This window comes from Helianthus annuus, chromosome 9 (genome assembly GCF_002127325.2).
Source record: "Helianthus annuus cultivar XRQ/B chromosome 9, HanXRQr2.0-SUNRISE, whole genome shotgun sequence".
In the NCBI taxonomy this organism is placed as follows: Eukaryota; Viridiplantae; Streptophyta; class Magnoliopsida; order Asterales; family Asteraceae; genus Helianthus; species Helianthus annuus.
Window position 1 is genome coordinate 5,358,071 of NC_035441.2, and position 18,040 is coordinate 5,376,110.

General features: G+C 39.7%; 1 protein-coding gene across 1 annotated transcript; it reads right to left on the minus strand.

The window, feature by feature from the left end:
* Positions 1 to 661: 661 nt before the first annotated feature.
* LOC110875181 (N66 matrix protein-like) lies at positions 662 to 1,396 on the minus strand. Its single transcript, XM_022123380.1, has one exon. It carries the CDS (start codon positions 1,394 to 1,396, stop codon positions 662 to 664), a length of 735 nt encoding a protein of 244 aa, XP_021979072.1.
* Positions 1,397 to 18,040: the final 16,644 nt, after the last annotated feature.

Sequence of the window (18,040 nt, forward strand, 5' to 3'; positions counted from 1 at the left end):
TTAGCCTACTGATTAGCCTGATAACCTAATTTAAATAACAATGCACACGAACTAGGTCAGTAACTAATACAGCATTTACGATAACTCACGAGATTAAACCCTCATGACGAATGACAAAGTGCAATACTTTACGACGAATGATAAAGTATAAACCCTAATTTGAGCAACACTTAAACATTCATCGGATAGTTTCAATTGATCGGACATTGAATCGTAGCAGTGATCGAGTTAATACCCGGTATCGTAGCAGCGCCTCGCTAATTTTGAGAGTGAATTCGACTTTTGGACAGTATACTTTCGTTTTTGAAAGTTGGTTTCGACACAGAATGAAAGCTTGATGTCCAGGCTATTTATAGCAAAAATATGGGTTTTACGCTGCCCGCGCAAACCCATGCATAACATTTACACGGCTCGCGAGGGCCATCTATTCTTAGATTAGGGCTACATTGTCATCAGTAGACTTGCCACGCGTGCGACACGTGGATCTGGACGCTTATCCGGTCAATCATAGAGTTGACGCGGCCCGCGTAAGGACATGCTTAACCCTTACGCGGCCCGCCTGAAAACCATAATTCTTGATTTCTTGATTTTTGATATGGATTAGGTTTTCAGGGGTCTGGGTTTTTATTTATGGGTTATTTAGGGACATTTTTGAAGGTCCTTACACGAAGCTATAATCGGCACCGGTATCGAATAACACAGATGCAAAATGTTGGTTGATAGGGATCGTACCAGTGACTACGTTCGGATCTTGATGAGCTTCCCTAGCTCCAATGTTGAAGACTCGGCCATTACCGTTTCCATTTCCATTTCCATTTCCGCACTGGTTGTTGGTCGCTCCACGGTTTCCGTTCCCAGCTTGATTTCCAGAACCACCACGATTTCCATTTCCAGCGGAATTTCCAATTCCTCCCTGATTGCGGTTCCCAGTCTGATTTCCATTACCGTTTCCAGCATGGTTTCCATTACCATTTCCACCAGATCCTCCATTTCTTCGTCCAGCACCATACCAGCACGCCTCTCTGGCATGCCCTACCTTACCACAGTTCTCCCATTTCCCATACCTACATCGCCCCGTGTGATGATGCTGACAAATATCACACTTGGGCAGGGTGCCCATGCATCCTTTCCCTTTGTTCTCCGAACTTGTAGCACCAGTCCTGACCTCAACTGGTAGGTTAGCATCTCTTTTCTTGTTAGTACCACTGCTGCTTCCCTGGGTACCTTTCTTGAAGTTGGAGAACTTTCTCTTGTTCTCTCCTGACGACTCGACATGAGTCTCTTTCTTCTTTACAACAGATGTCGAGAACTTGTTCAGCCTAATCGCTTCTTCCGTCAATGCCACACTCAAATCAATGGCCTCAGTGATGGTTGGAGGCTTGGATGTCGTCACCATGCTCATGATTTGGGGTGCCAATCCCCAAATGAAACGTTCAATGCTCTTGAATTCCGGTTCTACCATGTAGGGGACAACCCGAGACGAGTCATGGAATCTCTGCACATATGATGTGTGTGTGGTGGTATATATATTTTATGTATCTTTTTAGCCCTTTTTACACTTTAGATTGTTAAAATTCTGATTTATACTGAATTCAGCACTTTGAGTGAGTTTTAGGCACTTTCCGGCACTTAAACTATCACTTAGAAAGGCAGTTTTGGGATCCTTACTTTCCTACACACTATACTAGTGTATTACTTAGTTTCTGGCTCATACTAGGTCTCAAAACACTGTCTGTCTATGTGCTGAGTTCTGTCAGCATCTTCCTGATTTATCAGATAATTGTGCTAACTGTACTTAATGCGTCATTGGAGGCAATATAGCTTTCATGCAATATTGGTATGATATTAAACAATGTATGATGCACATGTAGGTGTATAGCAGAAATCAGAAAGCAGTTGATTGTAATTTAGCACAGTCATTAGGCACTAATCATGATTAATTAATTGTACGGATACCTGGATTTTTGACAGTTGTCACAACGGTACTGTCAACCCGACTTGTGGAAATGTTACCCCTCACAAGGCAGTAACAAATTTTGTATACAAAATCCCAACATATCGACGATAATTGTATCCTTACAAATACTCAATAACTGTTTAATATATAATTAATTAAGTGAGGTTTTGTAAAAACAGTTTGCAAAAAGGAGATTACTCACATTGCTGTCTTAGATTTTCTGTAAGGGTTTCCTGCTGACAATCTATAAATTACACAAATGTACACGTGTTAGTCTAATAACCCACTTTAACATTAGTAATACCCTCCCCGAGACGGCATTCCAACGACTACGTCGGGCAGAACCACGACAGCCGTTATAGAACCCTAGATCAATCGAGCAGAGTATCTAATACGTATCCAAGAGTTATGATACTTACAACGAAGCAGAACTTCGTTATTTAGGGGGTACTATATCCGAGAATAGCTTCTACTATTAAGAATTTCGAGATTAAGAAAAGGAAATGAGCGATCAGAACTGAAGGCCGAAGCCCTCTACTTATAGGGCCTGATTTCGGGTTTTACGCGGCCCGCGTAACACGTAGCAAGAGGCTACGCGGCCCGCGAGGCTCCCTAGGGTAAGCCCTAGGGTTGCTGATTCGGATCGTAGACTCCACACGTGACCCGACACGTGGCGGCACCGGGTGTCGCCCTAATCCCATGTTGTCGCGGCCCGCGTAGGCAGTAGCCAAAGGCTACGCGCCCAGCGAGGACCCCATTTTTCTTGTTTTTAATTACTTTTTATAATATTAAAGGTATTTGGGCCCTGTTTTCGCGTATGGGGTGTATTTTAGGACATATTGGGATATTTTAATATATTTTAGGGTGTCGAAAAATATTTAAGAGGGTGTCGGTTTATTTTAGGGTTGTTATGTCCTCCCCACCTTGTTTTAGAGCTCGTCCTCCAGATCTACTGGAATAAGTGTGGATATTTCCTTTGCATTTCTGATTCAAGTTCCCATGTGTATTCTGGTCCTCTTTTGGAGTCCCAGTTCACTTGACCAGAACTAATCTCTTGTGCTTGAGGTTCTTGACTTTCTTGTCTTCAATCTGTAGAGGCCTTTCTACAAATTTAAGTTTTTCATTTACCTCTATATCCTTAAGAGGTACTACCAGTGATTCATCAGCTAAGCATTTCTTGAGATTAGATATATGAAATACATCATGTATTCCTGCCATTTCCTCTTGCAGTTGTAACTGATAAGCTACAGGTCCTATTCTTCTAATAATCTCAAAAGGTCCAACATACCTGGGACTTATCTTTCCTCTTTTGATGAATCTTACCACTACTTTCCAAGGAGAGACTTTTAATAATACTTTATCTGCTACTTGAAATTCCAACGGTTTGCGTCTGTTATCTGCATAACTCTTTTGTCGATCACGTGCTGCTTTTAGTCGTTCCTTGACTTGAATAATTTTGTCAGTTGTTTCCTGCACTATCTCAGGTCCTGATAATTGCTTTTCCCCAATTTCTGCCCAACAGACTAGGGTTCGGCACTTTCGTCCATAAAGTGCTTCGAATGGTGCAACATTGATACTTGTGTGATAACTGTTATTATAAGAAAATTCTATTAAAGGTAAGTGTTCATCCTAGTTACCTCCGAAATCAATTACAGAAGCTCTAAGCATGTCCTCCATTGTCTGAATTGTCCTTTCGCTTTGTCCGTCCGTTTGAGGAAGATAAGTTGTGCTTAGATTTAACTTGGTTCCCATTGCTTTTTGGAAACTTGCCCAAAAATGAGAAGTAAAACGACTATCCCTATCAGAAACAATTGATAAAGGAATCCTATGTAATGAGACTATTTCATTTACATACAATTTAGCTAATTGTTCCATACTGAAAGTTTCATTCATTGGTAGGAAATGAGCTGACTTAGTTAGCCTGTCTACAATCACCCAGATCGTATCATTACCTTTCCTTGTTTTGGGTAATTTAGTAACAAAGTCCATTGTTATTAGTTCCCATTTCCAAACTGGCATTTCTAATTGTTGCAGCAATCCTGAAGGTTTCTGGTGCTCAGCTTTTACTTGTGAACAGGTTAGACATTTAGAAACATAAGCTGCTATATCCTTTTTCATTCCTATCCACCAAAAATTCTTTCTTAAATCATGATACATCTTATCACTTCCAGGATGCATCGTATACTTAGACTTATGGGCTTCTTCTAATATACGGTAACGCATGTTTCCTAATTTAGGTATCCACATTCTTTTCTTATGGAATCTCCAAATTCCATCAATTCCTTGTTCTAATTCCTTAATCATTCCTTTTAGCTTTTCAGTATCCTCCTTGATTACTGATTCTTGTGCTTCTCTTATCTGATCATTTAAATCTACTTGCAGATTTAATTTAAGAGAACGTACCCTTTTTGGCTTTTCATGATACTTTCGACTTAAAGCATCAGCCACTACATTTTCCTTTCCTGCATGATACTGGATATCACAATCATAATCACTAAGTATTTCCATCCAGCGCCTTTGTCTCATATTCGGTTCCTTTTTGCCCGAAGACATACCTTAAACTCTTATGATCGGTAAAAATGGTAAACTTACTACCATAAAGGTAATGTCTCCAAATCTTAAGGGCAAAAATTATTGCTCCTAATTCTAGATCATGGGTTGAATAATTCTCTTCGTGACTCTTAAGTTGTATAGATGCATAAGCTATAACTTTTTGATGTTGCATCAACACACATCCATAACCTAACTTAGAAGCGTCACAATAAACTATAAAGTCTTCAGTTCCTTCTAGTAACGCTAGTATGGGTGCATGGGTTAATCTTTGCTTAAGAATTCTAAAAGCTTCTTCCTGTTTCGGTCCCCATTCAAACTTAATAGATTTACAGGTTAGCTTAGTTAAGGGAATGGCTATTCTAGAAAACTCTCGAATAAATCTCCTATAATAACCGGCCAATCCTAAGAAACTTCTAACCTCTGTTCGTGACTCAGGGGTTTTCCATTTGGTAATCGCCTCGATCTTTGTGGGATCCACATGAATTCCTTCATGATTGACTGAATGTCCGAGAAATTGTACCTGTTCCAACCAAAACTCGCACTTTGAAAATTTAGCATAAAGCTTTTCCTTCCTCAATAAACTTAAAAGTGCGTGCAAATGTTTTGCATGATCCTCTTTACTTTTAGAATAGATTAGAATATCATCTATAAAGACTATTATGAATTTATCCAAATATGGCTTACATATTCGGTTCATCATGTCCATAAATGCAGCTGGGGCATTGGTTAAACCAAATGGCATGACAGTAAATTCATAATGGCCATACCTTGTTCTGAACGCGGTCTTAGGAATGTCCTCTTCCTATACCTTTAATTGATGATATCCTGACCTTAGATCGATTTTCGAGAAAAATCGAGCTCCTTGCAACTGGTTAAACAGATCATCGATTCTTGGTAATGGATACCGGTCCTTAATCGTGACCTTGTTCAATTCATGGTAGTCAATACACATACGCATCGATCCGTCTTTCTTTTTAACGAATAAAATTGGTGCTCCCCATGGCGATGAACTTGGCTGTATGAATCCTTTCTCCAACAACTCGTCCAATTATTTCTTCAATTCCTGCATTTCGGCGGGTGCCATACGGTAAGGTGCTTTGGCAATTGGTGCTGTCCCTGGTAGCAGATGGATTCTGAATTCAATTTCTCTGTCCGGCGGTCGTCCTGGTAATTCTTCTGGAAACACATCTGGAAATTGAGATACTACCGGAATATCTTTTAGTTCTTTTCCTTTAGTGTTAGTGATTATGGAATTCAAATACACTAAAGATCCTTTTCTTATACAACTTGTTGTTTTCATCACATAGATGAATTTTGCGGATCTAGATGGTTTATCTCCTTTAATTTTGATCTTTTCACCTTTTGCTGAGTTTACTTGGATTGACTTTTGATCACATAAAATACTGGCTTTATTGGCTATTAACCAATCCATTCCTAATACGACATCAAATCCTGCCAGATTCATTGGGTAAAGGTTTGAAGTAAATTTTTGATTTAAAATTTCTATTCTTGCTCCCTGCAAGATTTCAGAAATTTTAATGGTTTCCCCATTGGCTGTTTCTACTAGACATTCTTGTGAGAGTTTAGTTAATGACTGATTAAGAAGTTTGCAAATGAAGTATTAATAAAACTTTGGTTTGCACCAGAGTCAAATAATACTTTAGCAAAAACATCATTAACTAAAAACGTACCGGCTATGACGTCCGGAATCATCTTGGCTTCATCTGCAGTCAGAACAAATGCTCTAGCATTTTTAGTGTTTTTGTTGCCCATGGCTGGAACTAGTTTTGGACAGTTGGGCTTGATATGACCTTTTTCTCCACAGTTGAAGCATAGTCCGTTACTAGATTTCCTCCTGCAGTCTTCTTCCTTGTGCCCTGGTAGCTTGCAGTCGCTGTAAATAAACCGAACGTTCAGCGAACAGTTCGTGAACCGTTCGGGGGAAGTTCGTTTATGTTCGTTCGTTTAATAAACGAACGAACATGAACAAGAAATTTCGTTCGACTAGTTAAATGAACGAACATGAACAGAGGTCTCGTTCGTTCTATTGTGTTCGTGAACGTTCAGTAAGGTGTTCGTGAACGTGTTCGTGAACATTCATTGATTTTTGTTCGTTTATGTTCGTATGTTTGTGTTTTGATTGAAGATCTTTGTACTTTCTTATATTTTATTTATCCTTTTGTATAATATTAAACTTTTATTTATTATATTACCCTAACAATTAAACTACAAAACCACTTTCACCTTGTTAATGCATCATTTCCCTTTCATTTCTCATTATTTACATCGGTGAATACGATCGACCTCCGCTCCACAATAAGGGATTCAAGTTCAAGTGCTACTCTCTGGGCCATCTATCTTTATCCTTTGTCGCGTTCGCCAAATTTATTTGTGTTCTTTGTGTTGTGAACCGTTCGCGAACACGCTCATTTCCTTAATGAACGAACAAGAACATAAAATCTCGTTCGGTAAGTGTTCATGAACCGTTCGTGAACACATTTATTTCCTTAGCGAACGAACACGAACAAGGCCTTGTTCGTGTTCGTTCAGTTCGTTTACAACCCTACTTGCAGAAATTGCAATAAGTGGAGCATTTTCCCGAATGCTTCTTCTTGCAGGCTTTGTAGTACGGTGCAGAGGTAGAACCTACGTTCCTACGGGTTGATTTTCCATAACGAAATTCTTGGGTAAGCCTTTGAGCTAGGTTTCTCCTCTGATCTTCTTCTCGCGTACGAACTAACTCATTTGTCAAGGTGTTTGCTAGTTCTACAGCTTCTTCTATGGTTTGGGATCTAGCTGCCTTGACTACATGCCTAATCTCCCCGATTAATCCCCAGATGTCACGAGAGATTAATACTGGTTCAGGTGATGCAAGGGTTGGTACTATTCTAGCATATTCAAAGAATGTAGTAGTATAACCCTTATTATCCACCCCGGTCATTCTAAGGTTCAGGAACTTATTCGCTATCTGTTCCTTTTCATTGGGATGGCAGAATTTCCTTTCTACCATGTTCTTAAATTCTTCCCATTCCATATTGTAAACCCTATCACTTCCCCTTGACGGGAGGATAGTGTTCCACCATTCTAAGGCTGAGTTCTTAAATAGATTAGAAGCAAATATTATTTTATCCTCTTCAGCACACTTGCTTATTTTTAAGACAGCCTCAGTCTTTTCTATCCAGCGTAAAGTTGCAATGGGTCCTTCAGTGCCTGAGAATTCTATTGGTTTGCAGGACCAGGATTCTTTGTAAGAACAACCATATGGCATGGTTCTTTTTTTTTGGAATGGGCGCTTGAAGTATGGGTCCATTGTTTACACTGTGTTCAGGTTCAGTTGGTCGTTTACTGCTATGGTGACTTTTATTTTCTGCTTCCTTAACCGTCTTAATAATAAATGGCATCACATCTATTATTCCTTGTGCCACTATGTGTTGGATGGCACTGTTTTCCACTTGGTTATTGTTGTTTGGATTATCATTATTCGAGTTATTGCCATTCTGGTTGTTATCATTCTGGTTTTCCTGGTTCACTTCGTTGTCCATCTGAATTTTAAACATTTACCACATATTAATATCACAAAATAATATTTAATACAACCAATCACACAACATGCAGATTGATCAAAAACATCGATAATTGCGACTTACTCTTTAGAGTAGGGATCCTGCGGAAAGTGTGTTTTTCCTAGAAAGTCTGGGAAGCGATCTGGGCCATCCAATGGATGTGTTTAATGGTTAAGATGAAGTCAATGGCAATCTTGTAATTTTTTAGTTTATTTAATTCATTGTTTTAAAAGACTAGGGGCAATTTTGTCAATATATCGTGTTTAAAATCAATTAGATAACCGTCAGTCAAACCCAGTCCCTAATTTCACGCGATTTTCCCTCTCTCTCTCCAAACCCATCTTCGAAACCCCAATCCCTACCAAAAACAACTACAATCATGGAAGAAGATAACTTTAGAAATGATGGAGAGCACTGGATCAAATTAAAACACTTCTCCATCTCCACCATCTCCGAGTTCATCATCACCATTCAAATACTGTTCTTATCATCTCCGTTTTCTTGACGATGTGTTTTAACAGCAAGCAAATTAACACAGTTGTGTTTTAGCAGCAAGCAGATTCATACAGTTGTGTTTTAGCATTCAGATTCATACAGTTGTGTTTTAACAGCAAGCAGATTCATACAGTTGTGTTTTAGCATTCAGATTCATACAGTTGTGTTTTAACAACAAGCAGATTCATACAGTTGTGTTTTAGCATTCAGATTCATACAGTTGTGTTTTAACAGCAAGCAGATTCATACAGTTGTGTTTTAACAGCAAGCAGATTCATACAGTTGTGTTTTAACAGCAAGCAGATTCATACAGTTGTGTTTTAGCATTCAGATTCATACAGTTGTGTTTTAACAGCAAGCAGAATCATACAGTTGTGTTTTAGCATTCAGATGCATACAGTTGTGTTTTAACAGCAAGCAGATTCATACAGTTGTGTTTTAACAGCAAGCAGATTCATACAAATGTGTTTTAGCATTCAGATTCATACAGTTGTGTTTTTACAGCAAGCAGATTCATACAGTTGTGTTTTAGCATTCAGATTTATACAGTTGTGTTTTAATAGCAAGCAGATTCATACCCTGTGTTTTACCATCTTTATATTGTGGGATCTATAAAAAATTGACTTTAGCCCTGTAAACTGTTAAAACACAGCCCCAAGAACATGCTGATAATTTCCAGTAATCTTCTGAACAATGGAATATGCGATTGGTTTAGATTTCGAAAACAAATTATTCAGAAAATCATGGAGAAAAACGGTTACAAAATATGGACATGGATAGTTAGTTAATGAAGATAAATTCCAAAAATAAAAATAGAATGTGAAAGTACACAATTGCCATTCTAGTTAAAAATCTTCAATGCCACATGTCGCATTCTGATTGCTTCCTAGACTTTCTAGGAAAACCCCACTTTCTACCCAACTCCTACTCTACTCTATATATATATATATATATATATATATATATATATATATATATATATATATATATATATATATATATGCATCTACGACAAACCAACGCTGGAAATTAAAATTACAATACAATTGAAATGGAAATTATACTATTAGTAGTAGGCATCCGTAGTTTTTTTTTCATACACACATATTATATATTATATTATTATTATTATTATTATTATTATTATTATTATTATTACTACTATTATCACCCCCACCATCACTTTCAAGGATATAGATTCATCCAAAAATCCATATTGCGCTCGTCGTACTTCCAGACGAGTCGCTCTCTCACCTGTCGCATCCTTTCACTACTTTCTAAGATTTCCTCACCAAATGTCCTGAGTTCTTGTACATTTTCTGCACTCATTGGGGGTGCAGGTTCTGGGACTGGGTGCGGAATCTGGGGCATGGGTTCCTGATACGGGTAAGGATTCTCCAAGATCTCCCTAATGTACCGATCACTATCGTAGTAGGGATCCAGAGGGTCCAAACCTGGGTATGCTCCTAGATTTGGCATGGGCATGTCTTCTAGAATCGGGTAACATTGCACATAGTCCCTATTGTCGTCCCACCATGGGTCGTAGTTTGGGTCTAAGGGATTGGGTGTTGGTATCCTAGGTATCTCTTCCGGGTTAAAATCATGCATTTCTACTTGATTTTCTGGGTTTTCTATCTCCATGGGCTGGTTGGGAAATGGTGGCTGTGCTTGGGGTGCTATCAGTTGTTCCAGGTTAGGGTCGGCTGCAGTGGTTGCTAGGATATGGAAGTTGGCTAGGCTTCTATTAAGCATATCCGGTGTATGGGCATCTTTCTTTTAACGGCTGCTAAGACTCTCTGCTCTTGCAACTTTTTCATTCTCTTCCTACGCTCATGTGCTCCCCTAATCCTCTCTTTTTAGGAGGGAATGGCTCTTCAGACTGAGCCTTAAACACGAATATTCCTTCTTCATTATCAGCAGAACACCCTGAGAGGGCAGGCTGTGAAGAGGCGCCTCCGCTTCTAGGCGAACCAGATAACCGACAATACGCCTCGGATGGTCTTTGGTCGCTCATACTGTAAAATAACAAATAGTCAAATAACACATAACAATAAAATACAATTATGCACGTATTTTCATAATTTATTTCCGAACACTTTAGGTAACTTTTGATGTCAACAGAACACTTCTGTGGCTGAATCAGTGGCTTCGCTCTGATACCACCTTCCATCGCAACCCCCATCCCCTTTAACAAACACGAGAACGGGCGGCCGTAGCCAGTTTAGGTGGTATCTAGGTTTTATCCATTTTGGCAGTGAAATTTACATCAGGACCGTAGTAAGGAAATATTTTATCAGAGTAAAATACCACACTTTCATAATATTAAACACATGGGATAAAACCCAGGTTTTAAGTACACACATTTTAATAGGAATAAATCTTATTTTATTTAATAAAAACATCTATTTATTTTAGGTAACTTTATTGCCACTTTTCTAAGCCTTCAGTGTTGTCCAGTTGGCTTCTATTGGGCTTTCACATTTTGCTACCTGAAACGCGTTAAAAGCATTTTGTCAGTGGGAAATACTGGTGAGTGAATCCCAGTTTAATCAAGTTTAAGTAAAAACCATTGTACAACATTGAGGGCGGTCTCGCAATTATATTTGTTTCCACCCACGGTACTGTCAACCCGACTTGTGGAAATGTTACCCCTCGCAACGCAGTAACAAATTTTGTATACAAAACCCCAACATACCGACGATAATTGTATCCTTAAAAATACTCAATAACTGTTTAATATATAATTAATTAAGTGAGGTTTTGTAAAAACAGTTTGCAAAAAAGGAGATTACTCACATTGCTATCTTAGACTTTCTGTAGGGTTTCCTGGTGACAATCTATAAATTACACAAATGCACACGTGTTAGTATAATAACCCATTTTAACATTTGTAATACCCTCCCCGAGACGGCATTCCAACGACTACGTCGGGCAGAACCACGACAGCCGTTACAGAACCCTAGATCAATTGGGCAGAGTATCTAATACGTATCCAGGGGTTATGATACTTACAACGGAGCAGAACTTCATTATTTAGTGGGTATTATACCCGAGAATAGCTTCTACTATTAAGAATTTCGAGATTAAGAAAAGGAAATGAGCGATCGAACTGAAGGCTGTAGCCCTCTACTTATAGGGCCTGATTTCGGGTTTTACGCGGCCCGCGTAAGACGTAGCAAGAGGCTACGCGGCCCGCGAGGCTCCCTAGGGTAGGCCCTAGGGTTGCTGATTCGGATCGTAGACTTGATGCGTGTGTAGTGTAATATATTTTTGATGAGTATTTAAGCCCCTTTTTACACTTTTAGCCAAGTTTTAAATTTATAAAACACGATATTTACTAACACTAAACACACATATGGGCAAGTGCACCCATCGTGGGCGTAGTATAGTGTTGGTAAGATACCGAGGTCGTCCAAGGACACAAGAGCTTTTAATACCGGTTTATCCTCAACGTCTAATCAAATCAAAAAGTGAGAAAAATGTTTTAAACTAAGAAAAATAAAAACTAACTAAATGCTGAAAAATAAAATAAAATAAAAACAGATAGACAAGATGAATCACTTGGATCCGACACGTGTATTAGTATAATGATGTGTGTAAAATGCAACATATAAATCACATCAATTAAGGCATAAAACTAACCCTTTTTAAGTACTAATGTTGGAAAAAGAGTGTTTTTGTCTTCCTTTTGTATTTTCAGGATGAAATGAGCTCAAAATCACAAAAGAAGCAAAAAGACAACTAATTCTACCATAAATACAAGAAAAGGAACAAAAGTAGACTGCCCGGACCCTCAACGGCACCTCCCAAAGCAAAGGAGAAGAAACAGAGTCTGAACACGCCTCGTGTCCAGCGAACACGGGGGCGTGCCTAGGAAGCAGCAGAAAAGACAAACCAGTAGAAGCTTCCATTGCCCACCACGGGGCCGTGTCCAGCGGGCACGGGGGCGTGGTGAAAGTACAGCAGGCGCATTAATTGTAATTCGCAATTACAATTAATGAAGAGAGAGAATGTCAGACGGGCACGGGGCCGTGAGCGGACACGGGGCCGTGTCCAGCCTTCTGTTCGGAGCTTGGCTTCATTCTCTCTCATCCCTTGGCACACCACCTCTCTCACACTTCATCCACCACCCACCACCACCATAACACCATCATCCACCACCATCATCCATTGTCCATCGTAGAGTGTGTGAGTCGTCTCGGGATCCAAGATTGATCGTAAGAGTTCTTGACAATCAAGGCCATGTTTGCCTAAGTCTCTTACATCACTTGGTGAAGACAAGTGTTTAGTATAATACTTTTTATTTTTAATCTTTTGCACTTTTTATTTGGTTTTGTGTTAATGACTTTAATTACTAGTTACTTATGTTGAAGGTGATCTTTCCTTATCGTTTGTCCGTGGTGTCTTGGCATTATTTTACTGTCTATATAAAATAAAAGATTTTCACCATTCATATCTCCACGGTCTATATGGAGGTATGTTGGCTACCTGGTCGGGGGTTAAGGGAACGGTTTGGTAAGGGTCTTGCCCTTGCTCAGCGTTTAGAGGTCCTGCTTGGGACCTGGGTCAAATTTAGTAGGATCTCCTTCAATGCCCATAGGTATTGGATGGCTGGGATCCAAACTCTTTGACCCCCTCATAAGTTAACTACTATTAATACTATAACCCGGCTATTTAGGACTGTATCCCTGCTGACTCAGACTACTTAGCCGAGGGTAACGTCACCGCCAAAAGCGGGGCCTACCACAATTTGCATTAATAACTTAATTCATTATCTTTCAATAATCCGACCCTTTAGAATTGTATCCTTGCTGACTCAAACTACTGGGTTGAGGGTAACGTCGCCTTCAAAAGAGGGGCCTACTACAATAACTAAGATAATCTCTTAAACAAGTGCAAAAGTGCGAAAATAATCAAAGGTTATACTAATACACGTGTCGGATCCAAGTGATTCATCTTGTCTATCTGTTTTTATTTTATTTTTATTTTTCAGCATTTAGTTAGTTTTTATTTTCTTAGTTTAAAAACATTTTTCTAACCTTTTTGATTTGATTAGACGTTGAGGATAAACCGGTACTAAAAGCTCTTGTGTCCTTGGACGACCTCGGTATCTTACCAACACTATACTACGTCCACGATGGGTGCAGTTGCCCATATGTGTGTTTAGTGTTAGTAAATATCGTGTTTTATAAATTTAAAACTTGGTTAAAAGTGTAAAAAGGGGCTTAAATATATATCAAAAATATATACACACCGACACACATCATATAACCTTTGATTATTTTCGCACTTTTGCACTTGTTTAAGAGATTATTTTAGTTATTGTAGTAGGCCCCTCTTTTGAAGGCGACGTTACCCTCAACCCAGTAGTTTGAGTCAGCAAGGATACAATCCTAAAGGGTCGGATTATTGAAAGATAATGAATTAAGTTATTAATGCAAATTGTGGTAGGCCCCGCTTTCGGCGGTGACGTTACCCTCGGCTAAGTAGTCTGAGTCAGCAGGGATACAGTCCTAAATAGCCGGGTTATAGTATTAATAGTAGTTAACTTATGAGGGGGTCAAAGAGTTTGGATCCCCGCCATCCAATACCTATGGGCATTGAAGGAGATCCTACTAAATTTGACCCAGGTCCCAAGCAGGACCTCTAAACGCTGAACAAGGGCAAGACCCTTACCAAACCATTCCCTTAACCCCCGACCAGGTAGCCAACATACCTCCATATAGACCGTGGAGATATGAATGGTGAAAACCTTTTATTTTATATAGACAGTAAAATAACGCCAAGACACCACGGACAAACTATAAGGAAAGATCACCTTCAACATAAGTAACTAGTTATTAAAGTCATTAATACAAAACCAAATAAAAAGTGCAAAAGATTAAAAATAAAAAGTATTATACTAAACACTTGTCTTCACCAAGTGATGTAAGAGACTTAGGCAAACATGGCCTTGATTGTCAAGAACTCTTACTATCAATCTTGGATCCCGAGACGACTCACACACTCTATGATGGACAATGGATGATGGTGGTGGATGATGGTGTTATGGTGGTGGTGGGTGGTGGATGAAGTGTGAGAGAGGTGGTGTGCCAAGGGATGAAAGAGAATGAAACCAAGCTCCCCTATTTATAGGCTGAACAGAAGGCTGGGCACGGCCCCGTGTCCGCTGGACACGCCCCCGTGCCCGTCTGACATTCTCTCTCTTCATTAATTGTAATTCGCAATTACAATGAATGCGCCTGCTGTACTTTCACCACGCCCCCGTGCCCACTGGACACGGCCCCGTGGTGGGCAATGGAAGCTTCTACTGGTTTGTCTTTTCTGCTGCTTCCTGGGCACGCCCCCGTGTTCGCTGGACACGGGGCGTGTTCAGTCTCTGTTTTCTCTTCTTTGCCTTGGGAGGTGCCGTTGAGGGTCCGGGCAGTCTACTTTTGTTCGTTTTCTTGTATTTATGCTAGAATTTTTGCTTCTTTTGTGATTTTGAGCTCATTTCATCCTGAAAATACAAAAGGAAGACAAAAACACTCTTTTTCCAACATTAGTACTAAAAAAGGGTTAGTTTTATACCTTAATTGATGTGATTTATATGTTGCATTTTACACACATCAAATACCCCCACACTTGAACTTTTGCTTGTCCTCAAGCAAAACTCTTTAAATTTGGCTTACACTCCCAAATGGAATAGGTAGAAGAGAAAGTTTTTAGCTTGTCCTAGAGTGTCGGGAATCCAAGGTCTTTGTAAGTTTTATTTTTATTTATTTACAATCCTATTCGTTATGATTTATTTTGAACGTTTCATAAGATAAATTACTTATTTGGGCATAGCATGCCTTATTAAAATTCCATTTATATACAAGTTCACATACCTCACGGGGGATCACTCAACACTCGGCCGAAGGTGTATATTTTTAGTGAATCACTCGAGAGCGGCATGGAACTTACGCCTTCCATAGGCTTGCCAAGCAATCAATCCTCCTCCTTTTTAATTTTTTACCTTTGTAAATATCAAGAGGACTTTTGGGTGAAGGGTTAGGCTTGGGTGGTTGGGTTAGTGATTAGTAAAAAGGGCGAAAAATCGTAAAAGCGTCGGTTTTCGTAAAATACCTTGTCTTTAGCGACTTTTTATTTTGAAGTATTTCTCCAAACAAGCTTTTATATAGCTTTTGTTTGTTTTTGACTTCATCATTGTTGTTGTTTTTTTTTTTTTTCATCACATAAAAAGGCGAGTTTACGAAAAACCGAGCTTGTTACTAAAATAAATGGTGAAAAATAAAAAAGGTTTTTGGTGGGTGAAAAGGGTTTTGGGGTAATGAAATGAAAAGGTTTAGGCTCAAAGGGGCTATCTAGGGGGATTTTGGGTAGGTGAAAAAAAATGAAAAATAATGGTTTTGAAAGAAAAAATGGTTAGTCCTAATGCCTCCATCATTTACTTACTTGGGTTTAAGTTGGTAAGGACCGGGAATGTATTGTCGTGGCAAGTTCTAGATTTGTAAGAACCAAGTGGCTATTCACACAAGAAACGAAAAATGAGCATTTAATCTAAATATGTATATTTTTATGCTCAATAAAGGCTCAAAACTCACTTTTGTGGGAATGGTTTTTTTATGTGATCAAGTATATATAATCGAATTTTTAACTAGACTTGTTATGCCGTTTCATAATTTTCTTATGTTGGTTCTTTGTTATCACGACGCTATCGGTTGTAAACTTATAAAAATATAACCTTTTTAGAACTTGTTATTCCCAACTTAAACTAAGACAAGTAAATAAAAAAAATGAAAAAGTTTTTGAAAAAATTTGGGGTGTTTAGCGGTTCCAATAGAGTTTTGTGTAAGGCTTGTATTTAGGATTTGCAAAATTCAAGGTTTTAGCATCCCCCCCACACTTAAATTACACATTGTCCTCAATGTGTCCAAAAATAAAGTTTTTGGTTGATTATAATGTGTAAAAGCATGTTAAAAAGCAAAGATTTTTGTTACTGGCATCCTGGACACGGCCCCGTGTCCATTGGACACGGCCCCGTGTCCATTGGACACGGCCTCGTGGCGAACTGCCAGTAATGAAAACTTATAGAAGATGAACACGGAGGCGTGTTGGGTGGACACGGCCTCGTGTCTGGCAAAAATTGCAGGTCAGTAACCAAACAGCTGGTCTGGGAGATGAACACGGGGGCGTGTCGGCTGGACACGTCCCCGTGTGGACAGTCTGTGAGCCTGAAAAACAGGTTTTGTCTCCCTTTTTCTCCATTTTTTGGCTGCAAGTGCTAATGTTTTAGCACTCTAACCCTTGCATTGCACCTGCTTAATCACTCAATACCAAACCAAACAAGCATAAACCATCCTAAATTACCATCGTCAAGTATCATCCAAGCATAAAGTAAAAATAAAACAAAGATAAAAAAAAATAGTTAGAGAAAGTAAATTGTTCGACAAATGGCACGCAGGCCATAAATTGTTTGATAGAGAGAAAGGCACTTAAACCTGTGGGCTTATCACCAACCAGCCCCTTGTTCCTTCAAGCCTCCTACTCCATGTCTTCATCACTACCATCACCTCCACCCCCATGCCTCGCCATGTACTCCCGGATGCTACCGATATCATCTTGTATATCGTTAACGTTGCGCTCGATAGCTCCAACCCGGTGGTATGTGTTGTTGGCGAGATTGTAGGTGTTCCTTGTGCACATAAGGTTTTCCTGCAAAAGATCATGTAAACTTTGAAAGTTAGGAAAACCGCCTCCTTGAGAGGAGGATTGACCCGGATCGCCTTGGGGTGGGTACTGAAAATGGGGAGGTGGTGCATGAAGAACTAGAGCCTCCTGCGGGTTCCATGCATAGCCTTGCGTCCTTTGAAAGCTCACCGTCCCGTCTTCCGCTTCATAAAGCAAGTTCATGGCTCGGCAAATGTGGTAATCGACCCGTCCCGACCATGGACTTCTTTGAAACGACCTTGGGATGTTCGTGAAGTGCTTGAAAAGACGGTACACCCATCCCCCAAAGAAGATAGGTGTTGGAGCTCTAGCAAGGCGGTTGAGATGCATGTTGCGCAGTAGGAGGTATGAAACATCGAGAGGTTTCTGGTTGTGGATGCAGTGAAGGACAACCAAATCTTTCAACCCAACAACGCCACTACTGTCGTGGCGTTGGTTCAGCGAGTACGTGAGGAGCCTGTGGATGTAGCGGTATAGCGGGTCCCTCAGTTTGGTGCTTTTGGTGCTGCTCGGGTTGTAGATTCCTTCACCTATTTGAGCCCATGCGGCTTGGCGTTCGGTTTCATCCAAGTCTCGTAGCCCCCCAGTATTCTCTTCATTCCCCGATTCCTCTTCACTGTATAGCCCTATGATGGATCCAAACTGTGCCATGGAGGTTGAAAACACAGTCCCTCCACATCGAAATTGGACCGCATCATGGTCAAACGGGTCACATCTCGAGTTGAAAATGAAGGTGCTGTAGAACTACATCGTGCATTGA